The sequence below is a fragment of the Ricinus communis genome, chromosome 3 (assembly GCF_019578655.1).
Source record: "Ricinus communis isolate WT05 ecotype wild-type chromosome 3, ASM1957865v1, whole genome shotgun sequence".
NCBI lineage: Eukaryota > Viridiplantae > Streptophyta > Magnoliopsida > Malpighiales > Euphorbiaceae > Ricinus > Ricinus communis.
Window position 1 is genome coordinate 27,137,175 of NC_063258.1, and position 27,974 is coordinate 27,165,148.

Below are 27,974 nucleotides of genomic sequence, written 5' to 3' on the forward strand. Positions count from 1 at the left end.
GATTAGCATGTACTTCCAAATGCATTCCTCTGTATTGCTGCTTTCTAACAGCAATGAACTCCAAAAAGGTTAGCAGTTTCTGAACTCAACTTCTCAACTCAAAACAAACAACGTGTTAAATATAATTTATCTGTGTCACATTCATAACAAGCATTTAACTTCTAAGCAGCAATCTAATGATCGATAAATTAGTGGAAAACAAGTGCAGTCTGCGAAGAGTACAAGGATCACTTGATTCAAGGTAAGAAGGGAAGTGAAACTAGACAGACACCAAGAGGATAGACCCACAAAGCCACGTGTCAACAATAGCACAAAAGATGAGGTTACTTTAACGTGTGGCCATCACAATTCTCTCCCCACCCACCTGACTAGATCAAGATCCCCAAATCTAACTCTCTCTCAAGATATTTTATTCATTTCTTTTTTCTTTTATAAACTTCTCCTAACAAGATAAATGAGTAAACGTGGTATCAAGAACAACCAGTTCGGTTACCCCCAAAAACATTGGAGCAAACACTTTACATGAGCTACTCTGTTTAGTCCAAGTTATGGCAGCTACAGTTACTAAGCTTCACATATACCCACAAAGCTTAGATTACTTTTCTTTCAGTAAACAACAGAGAAATAGGTTGCTTGGACCAGGTTTGTCATGGACAGGTTTTGGTGGTTGTGCTGTAAAGTGCAGGTCTTTTAGGTCTGAGGATGGGAGGGAAGTGGAAGTGGAAGAGAAAGTGAAAGAATGTCAGAGAAAGCTAAAGAAAAATAAGATTGAGTTAAAGAAGGAAGATGGCTTTTGGAGCATTTTGAAAGATGCTAATTTTGGGTTTGGGAGGTCCGATTCTCACTCAAAAGAGGAGTATGCTAAAGCGGTAGCTAAATTAGAAGAGGCTTTCTCATCTGTGAGTTGTAAATATGGTTAATTTTGTGTTTCAATTAAGCTCTAATAGAGGATAAAAATCCTGAAAATTTTAATTTTGATACTATTAATATAATTTTGTTCGGCTTAACTATGATTTTATTAAAAGAATTCTTTTCTCGTTATTGAAATAAAAGGGGTTTAGTTTAAGTAATTAATTTCTATTCAGCAGAATTCATTATTGGCTATTTCATGAATGGTTGAGTAATAGGCCTCGGCATAATTTGGATAAGTACGAGTTCTTAAAATGACAATTTCTATCTTATGACCCAGATTGCTTTGCAAATTGGAAGATATATTGTCACCATGATGAGCACTGGAGTGATACTTGCAGTTGGCTTTCAGTTGTCAGGTGAGCAAATATGCATGCTACTCCATTGAGGATAATGTGTATTACCCTGCGTCCGTGACGCTAGATTGATGTGAAATTAATTATTGTGCAAATTTTGGTGAAGGTGGAGACAGTCAGATGAATACACTGATTTGGTATAGCTGGCTTGGAGGAATTATTATTGGAACTATGATTGGTGCCAACATGGTTTTAGATGAACATTGTCGAGCCGGTCCACGTAATGTTGTTATAACTGGAAGGTATTCCTCCATCTGCAGGCTTCATGAAGTAGTTAGTTTTGTCTCATCAACTATGTGCTATCCCTTTATTTTTGCGATTCAACAGATGATAGGAATCCTATAAGAAATGCACCAGTTTTTTGGTGCTTAAACAAAATACATCTAAATGTTTCTCTCTCTAATTTGTTATTTTTGAAAGCCTGGAAAAAGAAAGTATTGTTTCACTAGAAATTATGGTGTGTGAGGTATAAATATACATTTAGCATAGAAAATGCTGCCGTTGAATTTGGAATATGGAGAGTTAATACTTCTATTATCTTCGCATGTTTAACTCGCTGGTTTAGTACAAGGGGACTCGGAAAGGCACTTGCCCGAGAATTTCTTCTGTCCGGTGATCGTGTGGTTGTTGCTTCACGAAGGTTGAATACAGAATCATTATATGTATTTAATTTATGGCTATTCTAATTTTGTGTCGATAATTTTATTGTACTTTCATCTCCTCATCCTCGTTTTGATCTTTGTGAAGGCAGCCCTGAGTCTGTAGACACGACAGTTAGAGAACTGGAGGAGAACCTCAAGGAAGGAATGGTAACCACCAGTGGTACATCTAGAACGAATCTGGCTCATGCAAAAGTGGTTGGCATAGCTTGTAATGTTTGTGAACCTTCTGATGTGCAAAAATTGGCAAATTTTGCTGTCAAAGAATTTGGTTCCATTGACATATGGGTGAGCAATACAGGCTCTGTTGAAGCTTCTAACTTGCACTTTGGAAATTATTGTAGTAATCTCATATCCCCATTGATAAGTGTTGTTCATTGGCTTTGACTTGAGTGTTAGAAGCCTAAGGACAAAATTGGGGTGGTTATAAGCTACTCAGCAACCAGTTAATGATGTTCTGATGCATGTCACACCTGATATACTACTATTAATTTTTTTTCTTATGCAATTAACCAGAATTTGTCCGTCTTTAATTACCAGAAAGAATAAATCCTATGTATAGTCCTTGTTACTGTGAAAACATTTTTGAGATTATTGTTGTTTACTCGCATTTTAATTTTTTGTATTTCAACATTGAGCAGATAAACAATGCGGGCACAAACAAAGGATTTAGACCCTTGCTGCAGTTTAGTGATGAAGATATTAACCAGGTGCCTGATATGTACCTGCTATTTGACAGGTTCTCTTTTCTGAATGTTTTTGGTAATGGTAAATTCCTCTGAATAATAGCTAAATAGCAGGGGCTAACAGAATGCTTGCCTACGTTATAATTGTTGGCATAGGACTCTTTGTTTAAATTAGCCTCAAGTTAATCAGTTATTATCTCATATATGTATTTATGACATATCTAACCTCTCTGTATATCTGTGTGAATGTGTGTGGAACAGGATTCATTTTCATTCTTTCAATTGCAGCATAAATGATATGAATTCTTTTTACTTTTTTCAATTTGAATTGAGTTGCTTGTTCTACTGGTTTCATGCTAGATTGTTTCAACAAATTTGGTTGGATCTATTCTCTGCACGCGAGAAGCTATGCGGGTGATAATGAACCAGCCTAAGGGAGGGCACATTTTTAACATGGATGGTGCTGGTTCTGGGGGATCTAGCACCCCTCTTACAGCTGTGTAAGTTGTCATTGCTTATTAAAGTGGCATCAGGCAGAAGCTGAAAGTCTTCACCTGAAATTTTTGTAACTGTTCTTCAAAATCTGCTATCTTCAGAAGGTCCTACTAGTTGTTAATTTTGCTAACTGTAATTTATCTTCTCAACTTTGTAGTTATGGATCTACAAAATGTGGTCTTAGGCAACTTCAAGCATCACTCTTCAAGGAGTGTAAGCGATCTAAAGTTGGTGTGCATACAGCATCTCCAGGCATGGTCCTTACAGATTTGCTCTTGAGGTATATTGATTGCATCTTTATTTTCCAGTGCAGTTACTTTGCCATTCTAGGAACTCAGGGTTTTAGAAGGGTGTAACAGCCTTTTATATTGGCTAGTGCCATGATTTACTCAAGAATTATTGTGGAAGATGCTGTAATTCTCTCCCTCTTCCAAAACAACCTGAACCTGGTTAGAGCTCATAGGTCATCAAAATGATATGGTTAAACTATACTTATGCTCCATTGTTTGTGTGGTCTTCTTTGGCAGTGGCTCAACTCTAAAAAATAAACAAATGTTCAACATCATCTGTGAACTCCCAGAGACAGTTGCTAGAACTTTAGTTCCACGGATGCGGGTTGTGAAGGGTTCCGGGAAAGCCATCAATTACTTGACACCTCCTAGGATACTACTTGCTTTGGTCACTGCATGGCTGCGGCAAGGTCGCTGGTTTGATGACCAGGTAATTTCGATATATCAAAGAGACTTCTTGCTATTGCAGAAGTTGTACTTGCACTAGCTGAATTGATTGCATAATTGCTCTGTTAAATCTATTAAATCTGATTAAGAATTAGATTTTTCAGTCTGTATACCTGTGGTCTAGAATAAGCTCCTTAACGACAGTGACCACACGTGACCATAAACTAGTGTGGTGCACAAACTTCTAGCTCCCAGTAGCATCCAAGACTACATAACTTGGCCTTGGTTGAGAAGTAAGATTTCCACTTCTAAACTGTACTTATAGAGAGATCCCCGAAAGAAGACGGGGTTTTTTTATCTCTTTGTTTCCCTTCCTTTTACTGTGGCGAATGGTCAAGCAGAAATATAGGGTCATTTCCTTCCAGCTAGTTAACTACGCGTTTAAGCAATAAGTTATTCCTGTATATCATGTAGGGAAGGGCATTATATGCAGCTGAGGCAGACCGACTCCGTAATTGGGCTGAAAACCGAGCTCGGTTTTCCTTTACAGATGCAATGGAGATGTACACAGAAAATACTTGGGTATCTGTGTTTTCACTTTCTGTTGTTTGCGCCTTCATAATACTCTCGAGCACAAGCAACCCGTTTCCTGGTACCTGAGTCATCCCTTTACAATTGCAACACATAAAGCCAAATGTTTGCAGTCAGAAGCAGTGTAAAGATGCAACTTAAAACAAACAGTAAACGATTTATCTGCACTGCAATATTAAGGTACGAATTAACCATTAATAAGCGCTCAGCTGTTTTAGATCGCGAGCCTAGGTGCTCATTTAACCGCACGTATACAAAGTCAGGCTCTGTAGGTTTCAGTGTGCAGGAATAGGAGAGAAAAATTTACTTTTCAGTAGAGCAAGTCTTAATTAGATGAAGACAGATGTTATATAATTGATGAAGCATTCTCATTTCTTGACTGAGATGCTTGTAAATGTAATGTCTTCGTGAATTTGTATTTAAATTTAATTCAATGGTCTGTATACATGCTATCTCTCGTGCAAGCATAGCAGCAACGCTGTCATCTACATTATTTTCGCTCGTGTCCATAACTGATAACTGAATTTCTGATCTCAGTCGGATTTGGTAACGAACACTTGGTTATCTTCTTAAGCTTAACATTTTCGAATATTGAAGTTAATTTATTTTTGGACAAAAACTTGGATTCCCAAAAACGAAAGCAAGTGATTCCGAAGCCCTTTTTTTGTGGGTGGAATCCTCAATGTTTTGACCGATGACGTGTAGCTCAGTCCTTAATTAATCGCGACTTTGGTTTATTAAAAATAAGAAACGCAAATATTGTGGAAGCCATGCTAATTGTATAATCAGCAACCCTAAATTAATTAAAAATGAATGAAATATCCAGATTCTTTCTTTAAGCATAATCACTCGCTTTTACACCTTCAAATTCCTTTGATCACGGCGTCTGAGTAACCAATAGGCTGAACCTGCAACTGCCGTATGCTAATTTCCTGAGAATCAACTTTCATACAGTAGCTAGTTTTATAAAGAAAAAAAGATCTTGACTTTATGCAGTATTTGGCGTTAAAATAAGATTGTAACCGTACATAATTAAAGAATTTTCAAATTCAAATTTACTTATACATAATATATAGTTGTAATCGATCTGAAAATGAAAAAGAGAGGCTACAGATTCTCCATAGAAAAAGGATAAGAAGGGCAGGCAGTGATAGAGAATAGAGGAAGAGTTGAACCAAATAGTAGGTTGCATTTCATGGGTTGGAGATTTGGGGAAGACATAAACATTGTCTAGAAATAATAATAGTAAAAAGAAGGGTGGGGTGGTCGTCCCTACAGAAAGAATGAACAGATTAAATGAGAGAATAGTGGTGCTGTAAAAAGATTTGCATAATTTAATGCGGGGCTGACTGAAAGTTAGTATTTGCATATTTTTTGAGTCAGAAAGAGAAAGCCGAATGTCATGCCACTAATTATGAGAGTTTCAGTTTTAAATTCAATTAATAGCAAATCCCATGTGCATCTCCATCATCTCATCTGTCACGCTCACCTTCAACAACCAGCCCCCCCTTCAAATTCAACTTTTTCCTTTATTTTCTTAACCCTTCTCAATTTCCAATCTTTTCTTATCAATAAATTCAATTCCAACCCATAATAGTAAAATAAAGCTAACAAAAATTGGGCTAATAGAACAAAGGAAATGCTTCCCATTGTTTAGCATACAACACGAGTAGTTCATGGAGTCGTTGAAATTACATCACAGTATCTTATTTGTTTATTTATTTATATACGTGGATAAATACATTTTATTAGCTGTGCAATGTAGTACCATATGGCATTGTTTGACAATGTCTAAGTCAAAATGCCACTGCCATCCATTCGTTACAAAATAAAACAAAGCCTGCTGCCTCCCACATTTGAACACGCCCGTTATACTTTCTAGAATCATTTGCCGGCTGCATTCTTTTTTTCTTAATTTATTTTCATAGAAATATTAGCAAAATATCTTCCTTTTCTTTTCAGGAAGAATGAAAACAATTTTATATGTAACCATGCAAACGCAGCCCTTTAAATGACAGTTAAAATATACTCATTTATTAATTGTAATTAAATCTAGATTTCAAATTTTAAATGACATTACAAATATACTAACGGCGTGAAACTCTAAACCACGAAGAATCCCTTGATCCCCGAAAAAGGAACCAGTCTTTGATAGCATATTTTAAGAAATTATATGAAGAATGTCAAGGGTGGCAGACAAATCAATTATTCAATTGAATTGAAAAAAACAGAAGCGAAAATTGGAAGTAAGAATGCGTGTGGGTCCATATGACTTAGGAACGTAAACTGGTTAATTAAAATTATGCTCTGATAATCATGTAATTACAGATATTAGTAGGGAGATATCCGTTAGGGATAAATCTGCCACCCCACACCACCAAACATGGCGGAATATATGCACCGGTGACGTCTTCTCCGAACTGGGAAAATAAAATTGCATCAGTTTCTAACATCCCAAAATATAGATCTTCACAGCTTTCTTTTGCACTTTCTCAAGTCGTGTTGATTAAAATTAGATAATAACCATCGACGAAAGCAAAAGAGCATTAGTGAATTTGTGGCGATGGAAGTTGATAATTGAGAAAACGGTCTGCATATTTCCAATCCGATCCATAGATAGTTGACTTATGACTTGTAATAATTAGACAATCAGAGTTTTGCTTGTTCAATTTATTTGAATATGAATGGTATGCCACCATTTGACAGCTTTCTTTGCCCTTTTTCTTTTTTAAATTATTATTATGAATAGTTATATAATTATATAATAATAAAAAGTACATTTTAGTTATAAAAAATAAAAATTAATTTCTTTTTTTTTTAAAGAGATTAATTTTTTTCTTATGAAACATTAATTTGCACTCAGTAATTTTACAAATGCCGAGAATTGACTGTATAATGTTTTTAAATGAACCCACTAAACAAAATTAAAAGTTCAATTATTTTTTATTAATTACCCTTTTGAAGTATTTAAATTGCAGTTATACCAATTATTTTACTCTGACCGACATTTTTAGAATGTTTGAGGAAGGCTTCACTGATCCATTATATTCAATTCGATAAATATATAATTTATTAATTATTTAGAAAATATTAGATTATTGATTGATTATATAAGTATGTTTTCAGTGGAATAATAATTAATTTTGCTACTATTTAATTTAGGAAAGACGTCAAAATCTGAAAAAATGTGGTTATCCATTGGCATCCAGCTGGTTCTGCCTTTTGCTTAGAGTAACAGCCATATATATATATTTATAAGAACACTTGAATTTGATGATATTAAATAATAGAGTTAGTAATGCCTAAGGCACTTATTATTTACACGAATGGGTTAAAAACAATTTGAATTGGATAATATTATTATAAGTTTATTTTTCTTTTTCAATTTTGTCCTTGTTGTCTTTTTTGTGCTAAAGATGAAGCCACATTTGCTTAAAGAAGTAAAAAAAATGGAAAAGGAATATAATTTCACAATACGATTCTGAATATAAGAGATGGATGTGTTTAAACCTAACAAAAGAAAGGACCTAAAGCTCTTTGGTTGGCTAATATAGTTGTATACAAATAGGGTTAATTAGGTGGAGAATCATACAATAATTGATTCTCATGGTCATTTATGTTAAAAGTTTTATAGATATATATAATACAATAACATTTGCCTTTTTTCTTTTTAATTAAACAGATTAAAAACATATTAATTTATTAGTTATTTATATATATTATTATGATGTAATTAAAGACGAGACGGATTATCAGCTATAAATTGGATTCTACAAAACATTAGAAACGTGGATTGGGTAAAATTTGGTGTGAATCACTCGTAGGTTTCACCTAATCAGAATCCAATAAGATTCTTCAACAGTTTAAAATATCTGTTCCTAAAGGGGAAAATCCCAAACAAGTCCTCACATGGAACCAAACAGTAAAAAACACTTGGAAAACATATCCAAAAATGCCCAAAAAGAATCCAAACGAAACGAGTAGAAAAGCCGGAGGAGCAAAAAACGCGGGCCAGACGCGTAGGTCCCACTCCATTGCTCTCGATTGAATTCTCTTTCTCTCTCTCCCCCACCCCATGTGAAAAGGAACTCTCCAACTCAGCCATCTATCTATCTTTCTATTCTGTCCAAAACTAACAAGAATCCTTCAAACACCACCACCACCACCTTCTTCTTCTTCTTCTTTTTAAAGTATAATCTCTCTCTTAATTCTCTTTTTATTGCTTGTAAGTTTTAATTGGACCATTTAACGTATAGGGAAACAATGTCTGCTCCTACTCCCACGTCTCCGCCGTCTACTAACACCACTGCTCCACCACCCGCCACTCCTGCTGCTCCACCACCCTCCACACCTGCTGCTCCACCCCCTGCAACTCCAGCTGCTCCACCCCCTGCCACTCCAGCTGCTCCACCCCCCGCCACTCCAGCTGCACCACCACCCGCACCAGTAACTCCCTCAGCACCACCTCCCGCCCCAGCAACCCCCTCTTCACCTCCACCTACTTCCTCCTCCTCTCCGCCGCCTCCATCAACTCCTTCTCCTTCTCCTCCAACGTCCACTCCTTCTCCTCCGTCTCCACCTTCGACCACGCCCTCTCCTCCGACGAACTCTGGTACTACACCCTCTACGCCTACCCCTACAACTAGGAGTCCTCCTGCTCCGCCTACTTCCAGCTCGCCGTCTCCGCCGTCTCCACCTTCGAATTCTTCTTCGGGGATATCGACGGGAGTTGTAGTGGGAATAGCTATTGGAGGAGTAGCGATTCTATTAGTTTTGAGTTTGTTATGTATTTGTTGCAGAAAAAAGAGAAGAAGACGTGATGATGAAGCTGCTTATTATGTCCCTCCACCTCCTGGTCCTAAAGGTTAAATCTTTTTTCTTCTGTTATATTTTCTTTTTTCTTTTTTGATTGTTGTTCTGTTGTAAAGATTTAAACTTCTGATCTATATATTCACATTCTTGGACTTTTATTTAGGACTCAATATATTTAGCTCATAGAGTTGCAATTTCTTTTGGTGATTGTAATCAGATGGTCCTTATGGTGGACAGCAGCAGCAGCATTGGCAACAGCATGCTCCTCCACCGGATCGTGTATTCACAGCAATGCCAAAACCTAATCCACCGCCACCTGTTGCATCAAGACCTCCACATCCTGCTTCGATGACACCACCACCACCACCTCCGCCTCCTTTCATGAGCAGCAGTGGTGGCTCTGGCTCCAACTATTCTGGTTCTGAAAACCCACTCCCACCTCCTTCTCCAGGCCTTGCATTGAGTTTCTCAAAGAGTACATTTTCTTTTGAGGAACTAGCTCGGGCCACCGATGGTTTCTCTAATGCTAATCTTCTTGGTCAAGGTGGTTTTGGGTATGTGCATAGAGGAGTTCTTCCTAGTGGAAAAGAAGTTGCAGTCAAGCAGCTTAAAGCTGGAAGTGGACAAGGAGAGCGCGAATTTCAGGCTGAGATTGAAATTATTAGCCGAGTGCATCACAAACACCTTGTTTCATTGGTTGGATATTGTATCACTGGCTCTCAGAGACTTCTTGTTTATGAGTTCGTTCCAAACAACACTTTAGAGTTTCACTTACATGGTATGTAACTAACGAATTTTGACAAGTGTCAATGATGCTTCATTTAGCATTTACTTTTTAACTTGAATTTCCATACTATAGGCGACATGTATCTGATAGAAAATAATGCCATATTACAGGAAAGGGGCGGCCTACCATGGATTGGCCTACCAGACTTAAAATTGCTCTGGGGTCTGCTAAGGGACTTGCATATCTGCATGAAGATTGTAAGTTCTATTGTTTCACCTCAAGAATTTTCCAGTCTTGAATATATCACGCTTTGTAGATTTTCACTGATTATCTAAATTCTTAATTTCTTTTTCTTTTTGTTTTCCAGGTCATCCTAAAATCATTCATCGTGATATTAAGGCAGCTAATATACTTTTGGATTTCAAATTTGAGGCAAAGGTATAACCATATCATTCAATTTGTGGATCTTTATTAATAGGCACAAGCAGAATCTAAAATAATTTCTCTGATTTAATTAGTTTTAAGTAAATGTGTTTGATGAAGTATTCTGAATCTCATTTGAAATAAACCTGATCTCTCATATGAATTTTGCTCAGGTTGCAGATTTTGGACTAGCAAAGTTCTCTTCTGATTTTAATACACATGTCTCCACCAGGGTCATGGGAACCTTTGGGTAAGACCTCCTTCACATGGTTGTAGTTTCAATAGTGTTAATTCTTGATGGTTGTCTGAACTGAACTAAACATCTTTTGCTTGGTTTTCCAAAAGTAGCAAATTAGCTGGTTCTGTTTTTGCATGTCTTGCTTTTATAAATCTTGAAAAGCTGCATCTATATGACATCTTTCTGATTGGCAGTTTATATTCAAATTATTATTGCTCATGGACTTGAATGCTAATTGTCCAGGTATCTGGCTCCAGAATATGCAGCAAGCGGGAAATTAACAGATAAATCAGATGTATTCTCCTTTGGGATCATGCTTCTGGAGTTGATTACTGGGCGGCGTCCTGTTGATGCAAATCCAGCTTATGCAGATGACAGTTTGGTTGACTGGGTGAGTTATAACTTTGTCGATATGGATGTTCAATCACAAGGATAACATAAAATATATGCATATGTTGACAAATTTCCATACCAATGCAACCATGAAGTGAGAGATTGTTTAACATCATAGGCATACCTTGCAGGCGAGGCCTTTGCTCACACGAGCTCTAGAAGATGGAAACTTTGACACTCTGGCAGATCCAAAATTGCAAAATGATTATGACCACAATGAAATGGCTCGCATGGTTGCTTCTGCTGCTGCTTGTGTGCGTCATTCAGCTAGACGCCGACCGCGTATGAGTCAGGTAATGATAAAGGAATTATGATGAAAATTTAAATTCAGTTATGAATTAACATGCTAGATGAGTTTGTTTGACCAGGCTCTTGGACCAGTATAAATATGCTAATAGATATACTTTGATCTTAGTCAAATCTTTATTAGCTCGCATGAGCACATTTGTTTTGGGGATTGTTGGTGTTTAAGCTCTGTCTGATAAAGAGAATTTACATTTAACTGAGCAGGTAGTCCGAGCTCTGGAAGGAGATGTCGCACTGTCTGATCTTAATGAAGGAATACGACCTGGACACAGTAGTTTATACAGCTATGGCAGTTCAGACTATGACACCAGCCAATACAACGAGGACATGAAAAAATTCCGGAAGATGGCTTTAGGAAGCCAGGAGTATGGTGCCAGTAGCGAATACAGTGGACCAACCAGCGAATATGGTTTATATCCTTCCGGCTCAAGCAGTGAAGGACATAATACCCGAGAAATGGAAATGGGAAAGATGAAGAGAAACAGCCAAGGTTTTAGTGGAAATTCATGATAACTGAAGCTCCAAATTTTCTGTAAAGAACCAGCCTCCCTTTTCTTATACTCTTGACGTAGATGTCACACTGATTGCAAGAATGGCATGTTTGGGATGTGATAACATATACGATTTATTTTTTTTCCCCTTTTTCTTACCCCTGATTTTGAAGTGTCATTGGCTTTATTCTGTATTTATGGCGCCTTATATACTACAGAAATAATGAAATTACAAGTTGATTCTTTTATTCTTTGCTTAAATGTTTGAGCCAATTGTCTCACTTGTTTCTTGCATTACTTGATAGTTTTTGCCCATACACTTGAATTTTTGACTTAGTAGTTAGGTAGGCAGGTGTGCAAGCGTGAACGACTGAAGTATTTTAGGCGTTTAGGGTTTCTATTATTGCAAGCGTGCAAGCTGTATTGTATGCAAGAAATCATTGTCCCATTTATCAATTTAACCGTTTCCAAGTCCTTTTTGCGTTGGGATGAAGCTTTTTGTTGGTAAGCCAGGCAGGCACCTTAAAGCTATTATTTTCCGACTACGACCTACCAACCTTCTTGAATTAACACAAGTAGACCTTTAATAATTAGACTAATGCTTTTCAGCATTTTTTTGTTTGGGTTAGCTTGGCTTCTTGAAGCTGTGGTATGCCCTAGGCTAACCATCTGGTTTGGATGTCAATAGGTTACCAAATTACGTTCTTGCAACTATCATCTTCCACTTGCACCTTATCTCAATTCTAACAGGAAGAAATGGCTTGCCTTGCAATCTAAAGTCAAAGAAAGCAAGTCCCATTTGTCAAGTGCGTATAAGAATCATTGAAAGTGACTTTGTCCTGTGCGCATGTTTGTATTGTATCTAGTGGAGAAAGAAATCGGCCAGCTTATGCCACTTTTGGCTTTTCTTTGCCACACAACTTTCTTACTGCAATTTATAGCAGAAGAAAGAAAAAGAACAGGAAGATAGTTGGGGGTGGACCTAGCCAACTTCCAGTCATCATGTGTATCGCACTTTTCTCCAGCCTGGTAAAAAAAGGAGCGCACATGCTACGAACTGTAGCCCTGACCCCCGGTCCCCTTCAGATTTACAGTCTTTCTCTCTAACTTCTTCTTTAGATTATCGAGTAATATTAAAGGGTTTTTCAAAATAAGGAATCCAAAACAACTCAAATTGACCGGCATAAATAAACATGGATCATCATTTACATTCAGCATCAGTTTTCAAGATTATCAACGTACGGTCAGAGCCAAACGAGGACCAAACTGTTGGTTGTCTCAATTTGTTTTATTCTTTTTTGAACTCTTAAATACAAAGTGGTTTTATGTGGGCTTGGCCTTCTAAGACTGGACAGAGCGAAATAAAGGCTGCACTAAATATCCATGTGCAGATCTTCTCTTGTTGCTGTCTTTGTTAAACCTTTTCTGCATTTGACTGTTTTCCTAACTCCTGATTCTAATTTGATCAATCTTGCAGCAAAGATCGTTAGGTTGTGAATGTTAGCCTTTTTTTTTATTTATTTCTTTTAACGGTTGTTCTACTGATTACTGGGAAAGAAAAGCCTGCAACATATACTACTGAGGGGCAATGTAATTTGATATGAACCATCTTAGCCTAAAGAATCTCCAATTCAACTCTGGTGCATTTAACGTGGTTTAATGTTGATTAGTACAATAAAACTAATGGAGACATGGCACTGACAAAAACAATACAGTAGCGATTAATTTGGTTGCAGAAATTTGGAAAAGGCACCTCTTCATTACACCTTCCCCGCTCTCAGGCAGTGCTTAGTTTTTCTCCAAGCTGCTGCAAGTAAACAAATAAAGTGAATTTCAAACGCAGCAGGTACCCAGCTCCAAAAGATGAGCTTTTTCCTGTTTGAAATCAGTGGCCAAGTTGCTTGCTGCTTAAACTATCTATGTTTCTTTTACTATTCAAAATTTGTGCCATTACAAGCATCATCCAAACCCAAGTGAAATTTACAACTCTACTGAATATAAAAGCTAATTTCTATAATGATGCCTGCGACGACACTTGCAAATATGTGTTGACACTTTTAAGGAAAAATGCGTTCAGATTTTCCAACATTAACAGAGACGAGCAGATGGACGGATCAATCTACACTACAAATTGGCTAATCGACCCGAGCCGGAACCTCTCCTCTTTCGCCGACGCCTTTGTCGAATCCGCCAAATGCTCAACAATAATAGAAAACCTATCATATAGCTAGTCAATCAGTAAAAAACAAACAGAAAATCTAAACAATTTTCCACATATATGTGAAGTAAAGATGAATTTCACCAACCAGTAACTGACACTACTGCAGGTACAAGCCAATGACTAGCAACTAGCACAGGAGCATCAAGCTGCAAACAGAAAGGGTGCGAGTATCATAAGCATTTCCCGAAATATATTACCAATGAGTTTATATCTTATAGTTGGCACTGCAAATTAAGACATTTCCTAGATGACACATTTCGTACCTCGTCTCCATAGAGCATACCCCAGTAAGTATTTCCCAGTGAGTCATTCTTACTTTTCTCAGTAAACTTTGGATGTCTCAAATTGGAAGTGTCAACAGTTGAATTTAAACCTCTCCCCAAATCAATAAAAGAATGGCCTGGAAGTCTTCTATTCCTTCCCCTCACATGTAGATTGTATCCCTTAGTTCCCCATACTTCAAATCTCGAGTCACTCCTGCATATCAAATCCTTTTTCACAACAGCAGAATACATAGAGAAATTCACATCAGTTCTTCGAGAAGGTAATTGGTTGTCATCAATGTGAAGGGCTTCATCTTGTTTAACAGAATCCGGAAAGAGTAACGGATCTCTGATGTTCCCACTGGTGAAATCTAAAATTTTCTTCAAAAGCCAGTAACAATTGGTAACCATATGGCTGCTATCCAGACAATTGGAGTCTCCATAAACAGCAATACGACCTTGACCAACCTCTACAAGGCCAAGGATTGGGGAGTCTGCCTGCATAATGTTGATACCACAGAGAGATATTATTTTGACTATACAGATTATTTCGTCAAAAAGGAAAAAAATTCACATATGTTGAAGGCATCCAACTGCCCTTGAAAAGCTGAAGAATTGGTTCAAGTAATAAATTTTCTTTTTTACTTTAATATTTTAAGAATTATTTAAAAACTTATCAACGTATGCATGTGAAGTTTGGATGCTGCAAAGAGAGTGAGTCAACTATTTACAGAGAAACATGCAGACTGATAACAGTTAAACACTTGACCATGAAGAATGAGTGCGACAGACTACTGGATTACCAGACCTTACGACTAGGGAATATGCTGCTTCAGATCTTTTGAAGAAATTTCAGTGGTAAGAAAACACAATACAAGCTATGATTTGGAAAATCTCAGTTTTCAGTTTTCACCTTCAGCATGCCCGAAGTCAGCAGTACATTCTGAGTGGCTCCGCTCTCTGAGCTATCCAGGAAAGGAAAACAGTGGACATACCCACCACTAGGAAACCTCACAATGTCAGTTCCAGATGCATATCGACTTTGCTCTCCATCAATGGAAAAATCACCATTCAGGATCTTATCTCCAAAAGCGATTCCAAAAGGGGCCAAAAGATCATTTAATGCTGGAATATTTGCACCTCCAGTAACAGGAGTCCACCAGCTCCGTGTATTATCATCGAAAAACCTCATTTTCACCATTGTTTCCACATTATACCATTCAGAAAACACAGCCAGCCCCAAACCGGTACTGATAACATCATCTCTCAGTTTTTCAATCTCTTCTGGAAAGTACTCATCCTCGAGATCCACTAGCAGAAGTGTACCATATTGACGAGCATCAAAGCATGTGAAAGGAGAACCAAGTGTTTCAACATAGTACCCAGCATCTCGTAACATGTTGAACATAATATGAAAATTTGTATGTAGGTGATCCCCATGCCAATCAAGAATATCATTCCGAACGTCCAAAGAGTCTCTTGGAATATATCCAGGAGGATATTTGATGCTATGGAACTGATCCCATAAAATCCGCTTTGACCTTGCTGGAGTTGGAACCACCTTCAGTTTCAGTTGAAGCACACAAGTACTACTTCGAGGACTCTTCTCACCTGGAGCTGGAGGACTGCGTATCATAAGAGTTACATTGCCCTCAATTTCTCCAGAAAACTGGGAACCTTCTTCCTTAATTTGCATGTGCAGTGCTAGATAACCGGTCCACGGCCAAATGACTTCTGAGTAAGTAAAGTGAATGCTTAGAAGATTTCCTTCTTCATCCAAAGGATGCCATGTTGGTGGACTTTCAACATAGCCAATGACACCCATTCCATTTAGTATGGTAGCGTTAAACATAACTGGCATGGCACCTGCATAGAGTGGTTGTCGGCAAAAGGGCCAGGAATAAGGGCAATCTGTAAAATCAAGAATACTAGGGAAGATGCTTGCCCGCGGCTTGTAGCTCTTCAGGATCTCATATGATTCTAACCTGAACAAAGGAGTGAAAATTAACATCAATTACTTGGACAAAAATAATATAGCCACAACAAAAAACTGAGAAGCACTGAAGGTTCTTCTAATCGACGGCTGCGTAAGGCTGTGCCCTTAATCTTGTATACCACAAAATTCCTAAAAGTAATAAATAGTCTATCCTGATCAACATTCAATTAATTCTAAAATTTAGAAGTGGAAGAACATACAGATCAACTCTTCCTGCACCTTGCTCATACATATTAGGACCAGAAAGCTTAGCAGCTCCTTCAACCAGTGCTTGTTTCATGCTTGCTGGATTTAAAATGTCCTTACGATTGCTTTCAGGGATAATACTGACAAGTAGGCATACCACACCAGCAACCACAGGACTTGCCACACTAGTCCCGGATAAACTTTTACAACCAGTACTGATCTTGGATCCCATGATTTCTCGCCCATATGCAACAACATCCGGTTTCACACGGCCATAACTGTACAACAGATATAACATAATTATACGTTCACTCATCCTTAACAATGCTAAGAGTATTCCAAACAGAGCAAGAACAAAAGAACTATAGAAAAGTAAATGATAACAGATGTGAACAAATTACGAGTAGTCAAGGCCACTGACATAAACACAGATAAAAGGCATGCCAAAAATTCAATTCTCAACTTGAACATCTGATGACATGGAGAGGAAATGACGTTATGATCCAGAGGACATATAGATGGTTTATATTTTCTTAAGAAGTAAAATAACAAATTTCTGGTCAAGCCTAAGGAGGTCCATCTCAAAGAGGGGGATGTTCACCACTTTCTTCCCCCATCCCACACCCAATAGAACTCAACATCTGACGCAGAAAGCATTATGGTAGATGGACGGTTGTGGGACAGAAGCTGACCTCATACTCAAGCTCACATTTTGCAATTGATTATAAAGAAATTTTTAGGAAATTCCTGATAAGTAGGAGTATCTTCTCTAATTCTTTGTCAGACAATTATCTAAGGGTTATAGAGCACACAAAATTTTTCTGAGAAAATTAATCAAGTAATAGAAATGATTATAGCCGTTCACAATTAAATGGTACCAATTAAAAGCTGTATAAAACAAAGAAAAAAGGATTACCCATGAGGAATCTCCCAGGTGCTCATCCCACGGGATGAGAATGGAGCCATGTGATCATTATAGTCTATGCCACCAACACCAATAACATCACTTTGGTCTGCTGGGTTGTTTAGAGTTCCATAAAGTGGTCCATCGTTTCCAATAGCCGAAACCATAATGATATTATTAGCTGTTATTTCCCAGACCTAGTATACAAATAGTGCTCAGTCAAGTAAAGTGATGTTCTTAGTGACATAAATATTAAAAAGTTATGTGCACAAGAGTTTTCAAATGAAGTTACACTGCAAGGCCATCTATCCAACATATTGATCATCCACATGGATGGACATGCTTTAAATAATAGTAAGTTCAATAAATATTCTGTCTTCTCAAACTCAATATAAAGAAAGTAGCATCAATCAATTTAAACAACTGAAGTCCATTATTTGTGGAGCAAGCAAAATCATGATAAGTTGTTGAACCACAATAAGCAGGGAAGACAAGTCTTACCTTCTCAACAAAAGGGAGATCCAAGTAATCAGGACCACCTATGCTCAAATTTAGCACATCCATATTGGTAGCAATAGCATAGTTAAATGCATCAAGGAACCATGACGTGTAGGATACCTGCAATAGGCTGAAGACGAAATTCTCATAATCTTGCCAAATATTATGGACTAATTTGAATGTATAGAACAAAAATATACTTAAAAATGAATGTTTCAAAGCCTTTTCTGTATTAACTATTGAATGAAAACTCTTCAGGTATTGCCTACTTGTAGTTTTTTTTCATTAGCCTCAAAATGTCAACTTTCGATTAATAGTAAAGGTCAAAATCTAGCATTGTTTTCCATGAAGCCTGAGGGTAGATTTTCAAGAAAGAAAAGAATTTATTCGAGGGTTTTTATCATGCATTTCACAAGAGTGTAAATTCACTAAGGTCAAAGCAAATAAATGAAATTAGGACTTGTAACAAGCATTACCTGTGCATCTGTGAAAACACGAAATGCATAAATCTCAGTATCTGGTGCAAAACCAAGACATTCAGCATCTTGACCAGCAATAACACCAGCAACAAAAGTTCCATGTCCAAGATTATCATTCAAAGTATCCTCATTGGTCCAGTTTGTACGTTCCTGAATAATTTGACAAAGGTCAAATATCAATATACAAACAAAGAAATTGATCACACGGGACATGACATTAAGAAGACCACTCAGTCACGGTAACAACAGAAAACATAATCCAGAACAAGTAACACCTTAATATTTCGGAAATGGGGGTGATCAGATCGAATTCCAGTGTCGAAAATAGCCATTTTGACTTTAGCACCCTTGTATCCTTTCGACCATAAAACATCTGCCCCAAACAAAGAAGTGATCTGTGACTTCTGCAATAGAAGAATGAAATTTTATTAAGCAAATGAACCCAAATAGAAAAAGAAAGAAAAGAAAAAAGAAAGAAAGGCCTTCTCTAGACCTGCATCAGAAGATGGCGGTCCCAGTGAATGGAAGAAGTACTAGTTGCAGGATCATGATGAGGAGGAAAATGATCTCCTTCACTAAATGACATGGAAGTGAAGATCTTGCCAGGTCGTTTCTTGCCATCAACAAAAGCACCATTATTAAATTCAAGCAAATCCCTTTTATAGGCCAAATCAACATTCACATCTTTAACCAACTCTAATCTCTCAATCTCCCCAATTAATTTGTCCCTCTCTAAATCGCGAATCAACAGAACCCCAAAATCGGTAGCATACTTCATTGCAGGGTTTCGCCTCTCGATCCATTCCCAATTAGCAACACCACCAGCTGATTCAATTCTTGATTCCAAATAGTTACGATGATCCTCAGCCTTCTTGTACTCCGTGAAACGGACTATGTATTTGGCGGTGTTGGTGGTGTGAGTTTTGTTATGAGGTAGGGTTAGGGTTAGGGTTAGGGTTTTATGGGAGGGATTTAGGAAATGGATGAGGAAGAGGGAAATGAAAGATATAAAAAGAGCAGATTTTAGAGGAAATGTTGTTCTGGTTGTTGTTATCGTGGTCATGGTATTGGGTTAGAGAGGTGGTTTGAAATGGCGGGAAAGATCCGGCATGAAGGAGGAGAGTTGAGAGTACTGCTATATCTCAACTGCAAGTGCAAATGTCGTCTCGGATCATTGTTTTCTTTGGCTTCTCCATAGCCTTTTTCTCTTCTTGGGTGTTACTTTCTTCTTGTTATTTTATGTGTATTTAATTTAATTTTAATTTTTGTCGTTTTTATAATCACGTGCCATTCATACGCGTATCGCTAACTAATTTTATATTTTCTCCTTTCGGGTACTGCTCGAATTTGCTATTACGCATTTCTAATTAACTATTTTACAATTAATTAAATAATAATAATCAGTGTAAATATCTGTGAATATTTCAGCAAGTAAGCAGTAGCAGCAAGAAGCTATCATTAGATGGCGCGAGGCCTGATTCTGTCATCACAGTCAAGAGTCTCGTTGGTTCCATTTTTACCACCGAAATGTCAAAAGTTCATGACTCGCTTCTTTTCCTGCAAATCATCCTCTCAAATTGACATGGACAAGTACAGGGAAGCTTTCTCCCACCGCATGGCTATGGCTGGTCTTAAACCCCAGCACCGCATTGGTTAGTATCAATTTGTTCCAAATGGCCCAAATTAAACAGTTTTATTTCTTTTTGCTTTTAACTACAAGTTTGAAGTTTGGGCTTTTGGGGAATTTGTTCCTTTTTCTCAGCAATAGGAGTATCTGGGGGCCCTGACAGCGTGGCCCTTTGTGTACTTACTGCTGCTTGGAAATCTGCGGGAGTTGCCAAGAGTGAAGGTTTTGTTGATGGTCTCTTGGCTATAGTTGTTGATCATGGGCTACGTCCAGAGAGCAAAGAGGAGGCACAAGTTGTTTCCCGTCGAGTTTCTGACATGGGTGAGTATATTTCATTATTTGCGTCTTAAGTTGATGATTTTATCGGTTAGGGATGCTAACATTAATATTTTGCAGGAGTCAGATGTGAGATTGCCTGTTGTAGTTGGTACCGTGGGAGGCCTAAACAAGGTCATTTGCAGGAAGAGGCAAGGGATATGAGGTGACTATTTCTTTTCAACTCTCCGTGTTGGGGGATGAACTTTTGAAATATTAGATGCTTAAATTTTATGGCCTCATTCAAAATGTAGTATATCAACTAGGATTATTTCCACTTCACCTGGGTTACAGATACCAAAAGTTACACAGCATTTGCCTTCAACATCAGATTGGTGTGTTACTAATTGCACATCATGCAGATGACCAGGTATGGACCACCATTCCCTTTTTTTTTCAACTCTTCTTCTGCATGCTTATGCAAGCAAAAATGCCTACATTTGATTATGTAACTGACCAGCCTAATTCAAGAGAATACCTTATATTTTTTATTTCTCTGTTGGTTATGGCTTAAAAGCTCCCTTAGGACACTAGAAATATGTTAACTTCTGAGCAAATGCAGGCTGAGTTGTTCATTCTCAGACTATCACGCAATAGTGGTGTGCTTGGACTTGCTGGCATGGCGTTTACTTCTCAGATCTTCTTCTCAAATGCGCAACCGAATGATGAAGGCTTAAAGAATGAAAGCATACTTTTAGTGAGACCACTCCTTCATTTTTCTAAAGAAGATATGTACAAGGTTAGCAGTAGGAAACATATGGAAAGATAATACAATTTGAGTTTCAGATAAGGAGCAGTACTGAGGTTGTTGCTGTTGTATATTAATTGTTTTAACAAATGATAAAATTATTATCATCTGGTATGCAACTTATTCAGATATGTCAAGTGGCTGGCCAGGATTGGGTGGAAGATCCAACAAATCAAAGCCCATTATACGCTCGAAATAGGATTCGAATGTCATTAGGAAATTTGTCATCATGTTGGTACATGTGATACTTTCAGTAATTGGAATTTAATTTCATTATTGCATTCAAACTTTATCATACTAAATATGTCGATGTTTATCTTTTAAAGTGCGGCAATAGCTTGAGTCTATCTATACTTATTCAATTTTGGCTCATATCTTCCAGTAACATTCAAGTCTGAACTTCAAGCAGTGATATCTGCCTGTCGAAAAACACGTGCTTTTGTTGATCAAACTTGCCGTAATTTAATAAATCAGGCTGTGACCCTCATACATGTAAGCATGCTTGACCGTTGGACCCTCTCTATTACATTTATTACCTACTTCTACTTTGAATCATATTGCGGGCACTTGAATATTTCTTTCTTTTTCTACAAAAAGATTATGTTTCACTATTTCCCAGTGATTATCATGTGATTAACAATTTTTGTTCATTTTCCGCCTGTTCTGATGTGTTTGCTGGCTGGCAATTATTGCTACAGCAGGGATATGCAATCATTGATTTGGAGATTCTTAATCCATCAAAAGTTATGGACATATGCCTTGTAAAGTTTCTTGCCTTGGTCTTGCAGGTATAATAAATCTTTTTTGGTCTTCTATATGGTTTTTTAGTCTTGAGATTGATTCTGATTTGGAAACATTTGAATTGTCAGTTCATCTCTCAAAGGTACAAACCAGTTCGAGGTAGTGCTTTAAGATTGCTGTTAGACTATATTTGTACTTTCCCATGTAAGGTACATCTATTTTCACCATTCTCGTGCTTTTATTCCATTGCTGTTATATGCTGGCCTGTTGTGGACCACTCAGATAGTCTTGCTTTGCAACTAACACTTTCACTAGCCAATGTTTTCCATATATAGTTGTTTAAGATTTTATTCATTAATATAGGGAAGGGATCTTGCGGGAATCTTTCCTTGAATCTTTTTGTTCTATTCTATAGATTTTAGTTTCAATTGGGAGTCTCATGTGACTACTTAATGAAAAATATAGAAAGGACTGTTATTCTCCTTCGTAGTACCTTGACCTTGATTGAACGGAAGAACTGGGAAATGACTGTTTAACAGACAAAACTTCTATTTTGTGGGAAGTTCTCCTAGATCATAGAGAAGAAGAAAATATTTGATGGAAGTTTAATCTACATGTTTATCATTATGCTTCCAACATTAGACTTGCAGAAAATTGTTGACTTTGCAGCAATTTTATTTGCAAGAATCTGCTTCCAAAGCTGTTGGTATGTTGTCTAACTTCTTTTCCTCTTGACAATCCTGCAGAAGTCACTTACAGTGGCTGGGTGTTACCTATGTCCAGCTCCTGGGTCTAGGGGAACCAAAGTCCTAGTTTGCTGCTCTGTTGATTGTCCCCTGCCTTCTAGAATGGAACTGACTAGCATGCATTCTGATGGAGAACTCAGGCAGTATGTCACAAGCGAGTTAGAGCAAATACTAGCCGATGGAAAATCATATTTGGATCACTTTGTTCCAGGCGCATCAGATGTGTATTTTTTAGACTCTACATCTGAATCAGTCCTAACTGAAGCCAAGAAAGTTAATATTATCAGCGAGTCAACCTATAGGAATATTCTTCTGTTGCAGAGAAACGAAATCAAGCATTTCAAGGCCAAAACTGAAGATAATGTGAATTACGTGCCAAAAAATGAGGTTGAATCTGTCACTGCATCTTCCAGCAAATTCCGACCTGGGCAAATATGCTATTTCATGAACCGATTCTTGATCACATGGCAACTTAGGAAGTATATTCTTACCACTGACTTTTCTGTACAATCTTGTTGTGGTTGGGAGGTGGGAGGGGAAAATTGCCATCATCATTCTTGGTCTTGTACACTTGATCATGGCATGTTTGCTGAGGTGAGGCACATGATTGAATGTGATTGGCTAGATCTTGCTAAGTTGTTAAAGTGTGCAAGTTTGGATGATTTACACCAGCAAAGAATATTTACAGCCTGTGAAATGGAGCAAACAATGGAAAAGAGCAACTTATATTTGGAATATTTGAGGTTCTCAGCAGAAAGAGCTCTCACAGCGCTGAAATCTATTCCAATTGCTGCTAGAAAAAGTCTACCTGTCCTAGTCAATCATCAAGGGCACTTGCTTAGCATTCCAGTAAGTTGACCTCTTTCTTTCTATCCTACTCAATATTAATGAAAATCTATCATTAATCGGATTTTGGTCATCTACCCTTCAATGTCGAGAATTGGTCTCTATTTCTTTCTGAACTTAATAATCCTGCTATTTCAGAGCATTGGCTTCAAGACTTGCCCTTGTTTGGCGGTTTCTTGTGAATTTAAGCCACGAGTACCACTTGGGGGAGGCTATAGTTCATTTTTGTAGTCTCTGAAATTTCAAGGAAATGCATACAAGGCTTGAATGAGAAGAAATGGATGACTAGCCATGTCTCATATGTCTGTAGCAATGAATATGAAGGCAACGCCAGCACTGGCCCAATCAATGATGGTCTCTATAAAGCCCTCAAAAGGCCTAGAGTCCTGACATTCTCTCGTCCAATGCCACGGGTGGTTCTTTTTAAGGAGAATAGTCGAAGGCGCAGGTCAGTCTTCAATAGATGCATTTCATGGAGCTCTTTGTTGCTTTTGTAGTTTGTATCAAGTCATCTTCAAAAGTGTGATTCTCGTCTCAGACTTGGTGCATGAAGAAAAAAGTTCAATGACAAATTTCATAGTAACTTTGAATATTTACATGATAGAATGGTTACTGGCAGATGGTATTTTTCATTCTGCCTGCTGTAAATTTAGAGGCAACAATAGAGATTGTATTGATACTGAAATGAAGCATAGAACCGCAGATTATCTCTATTCCCCTCCCTTTTTCCCAGTGTTCCCCCTGAATTGTAGACCTGGGGGTTTTTAGAACTCGGAGAAAAATGAATGCGACTGGACTGGTAGAAAACGGTTTGTTATTAGTGGTGCCAATGATGATGACAATGATATGGAATAAGTTTCTTCAGCGATTAATGTCAAGTGTCAACAATGATTGGCTAATACTATTTGACTATACCGGTTGAATTGGTAAAGATGCTCCATTGGAGAAAGTTGTAGATAATTATGAATTCATAAATTCATAATTTCACAGGAAAAACGTTAACCCTTCGCCTTCATTCTGCCACCATAGCCTGCATTGGCAACCTGATAAGAGCTGAGGATGCAATCAAATGCCCTACCAAATTAAGGGCTTTAGTCTGTTTCCATTGCATTTGGGGCTTGTGAGGCAAAAATTAATACAACATTTTACAAATAGAAAGCATTGATTCATTCTCCAAATTCCAACTTATAAAATCCCTGTTGGCACTTCAGGTTGTTTGCCTTCTTTTGGTGCTGGACAAATAATGGCTGCAGACCTGTCTTTATTATCACTCAGGATGGAAGATACAACAGCCTGAGGAGAATTCATAATCTCCCCTGACCCTGACCTTCTCGTTCCTTTAAAGGCTTTACAGATGTGAACCACTGCTTCCAAGGGGCATCATTTTGTTGTTCGAACCATGACAAGAAAGCACTATCCAACAGGCAGAATGTATTGACATAGAGGAGTTGATGCCTCACAGGTACATACCGAAAATTTGCAACCTGAACTATGGGCCATATGCTGCCCTCCATAATCATGGCTGGGAGGAAGTCTCTTCTCACATCTTCCTTCACCTGAGCTACACTCTTGCCACTCGCCAGTCCCATATATGTGAAGAACACAAACAAATCAAAAGGGGCAAAGATTAGGGTATCAGCTGCCACTTTAGCAGCAACAAATCGCAGCGACTTTGGTGGCAGTTGAAATCTCAGCCTCATAATCTTGTCCAAGCCTTCATACCTGTGAAAGAAACATGTTAAAGACAAAAATTCGATCCTCTAGAACTTGATAATGCATGTACTTTTTGTGATACAGTTAATGGCATCTCAATTCAGAAGTTCAGTATTTTATTATGCATAAAGTATTTTTCTTTTTAATGCCATGGCAAACTTTACACATGATCCAAGCTGATACATGAAATTTTATACGTTTGTGGCCCAAAACCTCAAGAAAAACCGCATGGAAGAAAATTGGGATATGAAAACTGAAATGCTGTTTCCCATACTGACACCAGATTTCAGCACCCGTCAAATTTATAAATCCATATCTAAATATTAGATATAGAAACACTAATGCATGGTGCAGATGCTCCTCTAAGACCTAAGCCCTTGAGGGGACTACTTCAAACAACTGGCGAGAGATAGTGAAGAACAACTGATGGCAGCACTATGACTGGATTGCAATAGGCAATGGCTTCAAGTTTAGAACAGAAACTCCCACATTCAAGGAAATAACTGATTTGATTGGGTAGCATCTCTACTTTCTGTGCATTCATCACCAATCTATCTCCAACAATAAATAGTGTATAATCTTAAACTTTATTCAGTCATTTGTAGCAGAATATGCAGAAGCAAAAAAGAAAACAAAGATCAATGAAATGGCCTCGAGGAAAGTAACAAGGAACACAAACCAATAATGGCCTAATGGACCAATGAAGCCAAAGCCAAACAGACCAGTGATGGCCACACGTTTCCAATTGATTTTGAATTCTGCTTCTGCATCCTGCTCAAGAACATTAGAAAATAGTATCACTAGTGCAGAGAAACTGATCTGTACACAAAATACAACTAACTGCAGCAGAGATTACCAGTTAGCTCACAGTATGCAAGCAAAATGCTGATACTAAAGTAGCATATATTTGAAACAGTACATAACGGTCTTAACAATAACAGCAACATAATTATAATACAAGAAAATGAAATAACTAAGATAGATAGCAATAAACCTCCTGTCAACTTCTTACTTTGATCAACTAAAATTCAGGCTGTGGTAATCATACTAGGCTTTTAGTATCATTCAGGCTGTCACCAAATCAGATATCTGATAATTCAGTCTTTTCTTGACTGCTGATATTGCCAAACTAGATGATAATCGGTCAGAAAGGATAATAGTTAAAAGAAGGACAGTGAACTAATTACTTGAATATTTTACAAGGGCCAAGCAGAGAGTTCAAAGAGGCTGAATGATATATGAAACAGGGAACTAAGTACTTGAATAGTTTCCTGTTTCATATCTCATTCAGCCTAGTAACAAAAGAATATGGCCATTCTCTTCTTATTTGATCCAGGGCCAATAGCAATGTTTTTGGCATCAGAAAAATCAACTGACCACAAATTTTACATGAATCACTTCCTTGCATTTTAGACATTAGAATCAAGGTTTTCCCCAAAGTTTAGCCATGTCTGTTTGCTCCAAAATCCATGAATTATTCCATAAGAACCGGGTACAGCGATTATTAACCATAGAAAGCAGAAGGAATCAGAAGAAATAAGTTGGTAACAGAATTGCCACTGCGCCAGTGGATATACAAACTGAGGATTTCAATTGACACCAGTCTAAAACTTACTAAAAAGATTTCATCCAATGAATTATGCTCTAAGGAGATGTACACTCTTGGACACAAGATTGTTAGATTCACCTTTCTTACATAATTACCAAGCAAACTAAGAATATGTTCATGAACATAGCTGTGTTTAATGTGCCTGTTCTATGAATTTCCTATAGCAGCAACAGAGATGCAGCATCAACATTTTTGTGTTTGTCCCAATTGCAAGAAACAAAAGAAACTAATAAGGCTACAACAAAGGAAGACAAATACTAGGAAATTGCTGTCTTTACTCTCTCAATTTTCAATGGGCCACTGGAGCAACTTGAATCTTGAAATTAAGTAAATCACTTATCAGTGGGAATAGCTATCAGGTATCAATTTTCAATAATCACCAAATAATATCAGGTAATGCTGCCATTAAAGGTGGGAATAGCTATCCTAGAGATAGTAATTTGAAGAAACGTCATCACTTCTTTGTGCCATCAGCTCCGATTGCATCTCTGACATGGCATGGCTCTCTAATAACCTTATTTTGAGATTATGGACATGTAGAATGTCTCCATTACAGAAATAAGAGGCATAATTAGGGCCAGTGGTAATCAGTCAATATTTCACCTACTGCATGTCATGCTGACTCTCATATCCTGCGATTTTCCATTCATAGGTGATAAAGCGCAAGCAATCAGAATCTTTGAGACCCAAATGCACAAAAAGTCAACAGCATCTACATAAAGAAGAGAGAGTAGAATATTCCCGGTAAAGGAGAAAACTTTCCGTCTATTAAAAGAGAAAACCAACTAGAACTGGAACGAAAAACAGCTAAACGAGCAGCACTTAAACATATAGCCTGTGTTACTAGAGCAGGAATATCCAAAGTAACAAAGTACATTAATAAGCAATCAAATTGGTCCAGAACTGTCACAGTAGTATCTTGAAAAGACCTCAGTTTCATCAAAGAGAACGACTTCCAATTAAATCAAGAAAAATAAAGAATGCCCGATAAATGAAATAATTTAAGAAACGTAGTGAAAGTGAGGTTACAGATTTTTTATGACGGCTGACAGCAGTTGAGTGAGTGATGTATTGAGCACCAATATCACCAATGCTCCATAGAAAGCCGGAGCTGACGATCTGGGTCTTCACTGGATGAGTAGATAAGCACTGCTGGTACCATTTCCATAGTTTCAACATCTTTCTTATCACAGAGAGAGAGAGAGAGAGAGAGAGAGAGAGAGAGAGTCTTGGGAGCTATGTCCTAATGCTGATTATCAACTTGGCAGAAGAAGGTATGACCCGGCCATCTCTTCATTTTATAAAGTTTTCTGCTTTTC

The 27,974-nt window shown here is 37.6% G+C and overlaps 6 protein-coding genes across 9 annotated transcripts; 4 read left to right on the top strand and 2 right to left on the bottom strand.

Moving 5' to 3' along the window:
- The first annotated feature begins 203 nt into the window (after positions 1–203).
- On the top strand, positions 204–4,825 carry LOC8268364 (probable chlorophyll(ide) b reductase NYC1, chloroplastic). Of its 2 annotated transcripts, none has more exons than XM_048372041.1 (10): positions 204–899; positions 1,190–1,268; positions 1,372–1,507; positions 1,831–1,905; positions 2,017–2,212; positions 2,566–2,634; positions 2,971–3,110; positions 3,263–3,385; positions 3,633–3,825; positions 3,947–4,139. In XM_048372041.1, the coding sequence occupies exons 1-10, from the start codon at positions 549–551 to the stop codon at positions 4,028–4,030; spliced, it is 1,446 nt and encodes a 481-aa protein (XP_048227998.1). In that variant the 5' UTR covers positions 204–548; the 3' UTR covers positions 4,031–4,139. The 2 variants fall into 2 exon arrangements, with proteins under 2 accessions (XP_048227998.1, XP_002514298.2); XM_002514252.4 differs by lacking the exon at positions 3,947–4,139 and adding an exon at positions 4,257–4,825 and having other exon boundaries at positions 218–899.
- A 3,593-nt stretch (positions 4,826–8,418) lies between these two features.
- LOC8268363 (proline-rich receptor-like protein kinase PERK1) lies at positions 8,419–12,011 on the top strand. The gene is made up of 8 exons (XM_002514251.4): positions 8,419–9,237; positions 9,403–9,963; positions 10,083–10,169; positions 10,280–10,350; positions 10,509–10,585; positions 10,817–10,964; positions 11,098–11,259; positions 11,477–12,011. Exons 1-8 carry the CDS (start codon positions 8,637–8,639, stop codon positions 11,780–11,782), a joined length of 2,013 nt encoding a protein of 670 aa, XP_002514297.1. The 5' UTR covers positions 8,419–8,636; the 3' UTR covers positions 11,783–12,011.
- Positions 12,012–13,664: 1,653 nt separating this feature from the next.
- LOC8268362 (subtilisin-like protease SBT6.1) lies at positions 13,665–19,538 on the bottom strand. The gene is made up of 10 exons (XM_015716224.3): positions 18,804–19,538; positions 18,586–18,714; positions 18,308–18,460; positions 17,835–17,951; positions 17,346–17,530; positions 16,444–16,707; positions 15,161–16,232; positions 14,248–14,745; positions 14,070–14,130; positions 13,665–13,979 (listed from the first exon to the last, which is right to left on the bottom strand). The coding sequence occupies exons 1-10, from the start codon at positions 19,371–19,373 to the stop codon at positions 13,888–13,890; spliced, it is 3,141 nt and encodes a 1,046-aa protein (XP_015571710.2). The 5' UTR covers positions 19,374–19,538; the 3' UTR covers positions 13,665–13,887.
- A 104-nt stretch (positions 19,539–19,642) lies between these two features.
- LOC125369456 (tRNA(Ile)-lysidine synthase-like) lies at positions 19,643–20,840 on the top strand. Of its 3 annotated transcripts, XM_048371896.1 has the most exons (5): positions 19,643–19,962; positions 20,073–20,258; positions 20,334–20,418; positions 20,507–20,622; positions 20,815–20,840. In XM_048371896.1, exons 1-4 carry the CDS (start codon positions 19,773–19,775, stop codon positions 20,616–20,618), a joined length of 573 nt encoding a protein of 190 aa, XP_048227853.1. In that variant the 5' UTR covers positions 19,643–19,772; the 3' UTR covers positions 20,619–20,622; positions 20,815–20,840. The 3 variants fall into 3 exon arrangements, with proteins under 3 accessions (XP_048227853.1, XP_048227851.1, XP_048227852.1); XM_048371894.1 differs by lacking the exon at positions 20,815–20,840 and having other exon boundaries at positions 20,547–20,766; XM_048371895.1 differs by lacking the exon at positions 20,815–20,840 and having other exon boundaries at positions 20,507–20,656.
- Positions 20,791–24,205, top strand: LOC8268361. Its single transcript, XM_025156490.2, has 7 exons — positions 20,791–20,991; positions 21,129–21,231; positions 21,383–21,492; positions 21,699–21,788; positions 21,870–21,950; positions 22,488–23,336; positions 23,472–24,205. Exons 1-7 carry the CDS (start codon positions 20,791–20,793, stop codon positions 23,562–23,564), a joined length of 1,527 nt encoding a protein of 508 aa, XP_025012258.2. The 3' UTR covers positions 23,565–24,205.
- A 188-nt stretch (positions 24,206–24,393) lies between these two features.
- Positions 24,394–27,965, bottom strand: LOC8268360 (protein Mpv17). Its single transcript, XM_015716231.3, has 3 exons — positions 27,685–27,965; positions 25,726–25,817; positions 24,394–25,055 (listed from the first exon to the last, which is right to left on the bottom strand). Exons 1-3 carry the CDS (start codon positions 27,832–27,834, stop codon positions 24,638–24,640), a joined length of 660 nt encoding a protein of 219 aa, XP_015571717.1. The 5' UTR covers positions 27,835–27,965; the 3' UTR covers positions 24,394–24,637.
- Between the last annotated feature and the right edge of the window lie 9 nt (positions 27,966–27,974).

Excerpts from the sequence above, each read along its gene's own strand:
- LOC8268363 (XM_002514251.4), top strand. The coding sequence starts at position 8,637 with ATGTCTGCTCCTACTCCCACGTCTCCGCCGTCTACTAACACCACTGCT. Across the intron at positions 9,238-9,402 it reads TCCACCTCCTGGTCCTAAAG|ATGGTCCTTATGGTGGACAG; the intron begins GTTAAATCTTTT and ends GATTGTAATCAG. Across the intron at positions 11,260-11,476 it reads GCCGACCGCGTATGAGTCAG|GTAGTCCGAGCTCTGGAAGG; the intron begins GTAATGATAAAG and ends TTAACTGAGCAG.
- LOC8268364 (XM_002514252.4), top strand. The coding sequence starts at position 549 with ATGGCAGCTACAGTTACTAAGCTTCACATATACCCACAAAGCTTAGAT. Across the intron at positions 900-1,189 it reads TAGAAGAGGCTTTCTCATCT|ATTGCTTTGCAAATTGGAAG; the intron begins GTGAGTTGTAAA and ends CTTATGACCCAG. Across the intron at positions 1,906-2,016 it reads GTGGTTGTTGCTTCACGAAG|CCCTGAGTCTGTAGACACGA; the intron begins GTTGAATACAGA and ends TTGTGAAGGCAG.
- LOC125369456 (XM_048371894.1), top strand. The coding sequence starts at position 19,773 with ATGGCGCGAGGCCTGATTCTGTCATCACAGTCAAGAGTCTCGTTGGTT. Across the intron at positions 19,963-20,072 it reads TAAACCCCAGCACCGCATTG|CAATAGGAGTATCTGGGGGC; the intron begins GTTAGTATCAAT and ends CCTTTTTCTCAG. Across the intron at positions 20,259-20,333 it reads CCGTCGAGTTTCTGACATGG|GAGTCAGATGTGAGATTGCC; the intron begins GTGAGTATATTT and ends AATATTTTGCAG.
- LOC8268362 (XM_015716224.3), bottom strand. The coding sequence starts at position 19,373 with ATGACCACGATAACAACAACCAGAACAACATTTCCTCTAAAATCTGCT. Across the intron at positions 18,461-18,585 it reads CCCATTTCCGAAATATTAAG|GAACGTACAAACTGGACCAA; the intron begins GTGTTACTTGTT and ends CAAATTATTCAG. Across the intron at positions 16,708-17,345 it reads ACCTGGGAGATTCCTCATGG|TTATGGCCGTGTGAAACCGG; the intron begins GTAATCCTTTTT and ends TCTGTTGTACAG.
- LOC8268361 (XM_025156490.2), top strand. The coding sequence starts at position 20,791 with ATGTTAACTTCTGAGCAAATGCAGGCTGAGTTGTTCATTCTCAGACTA. Across the intron at positions 21,789-21,869 it reads TTCTTGCCTTGGTCTTGCAG|TTCATCTCTCAAAGGTACAA; the intron begins GTATAATAAATC and ends TTGAATTGTCAG. Across the intron at positions 21,951-22,487 it reads TTTGTACTTTCCCATGTAAG|AAGTCACTTACAGTGGCTGG; the intron begins GTACATCTATTT and ends ACAATCCTGCAG.
- LOC8268360 (XM_015716231.3), bottom strand. The coding sequence starts at position 27,834 with ATGTTGAAACTATGGAAATGGTACCAGCAGTGCTTATCTACTCATCCA. Across the intron at positions 25,818-27,684 it reads TCAGCCGTCATAAAAAATCT|GATGCAGAAGCAGAATTCAA; the intron begins GTAACCTCACTT and ends GTTCTTGAGCAG. Across the intron at positions 25,056-25,725 it reads GGTCCATTAGGCCATTATTG|GTATGAAGGCTTGGACAAGA; the intron begins GTTTGTGTTCCT and ends TTTCTTTCACAG.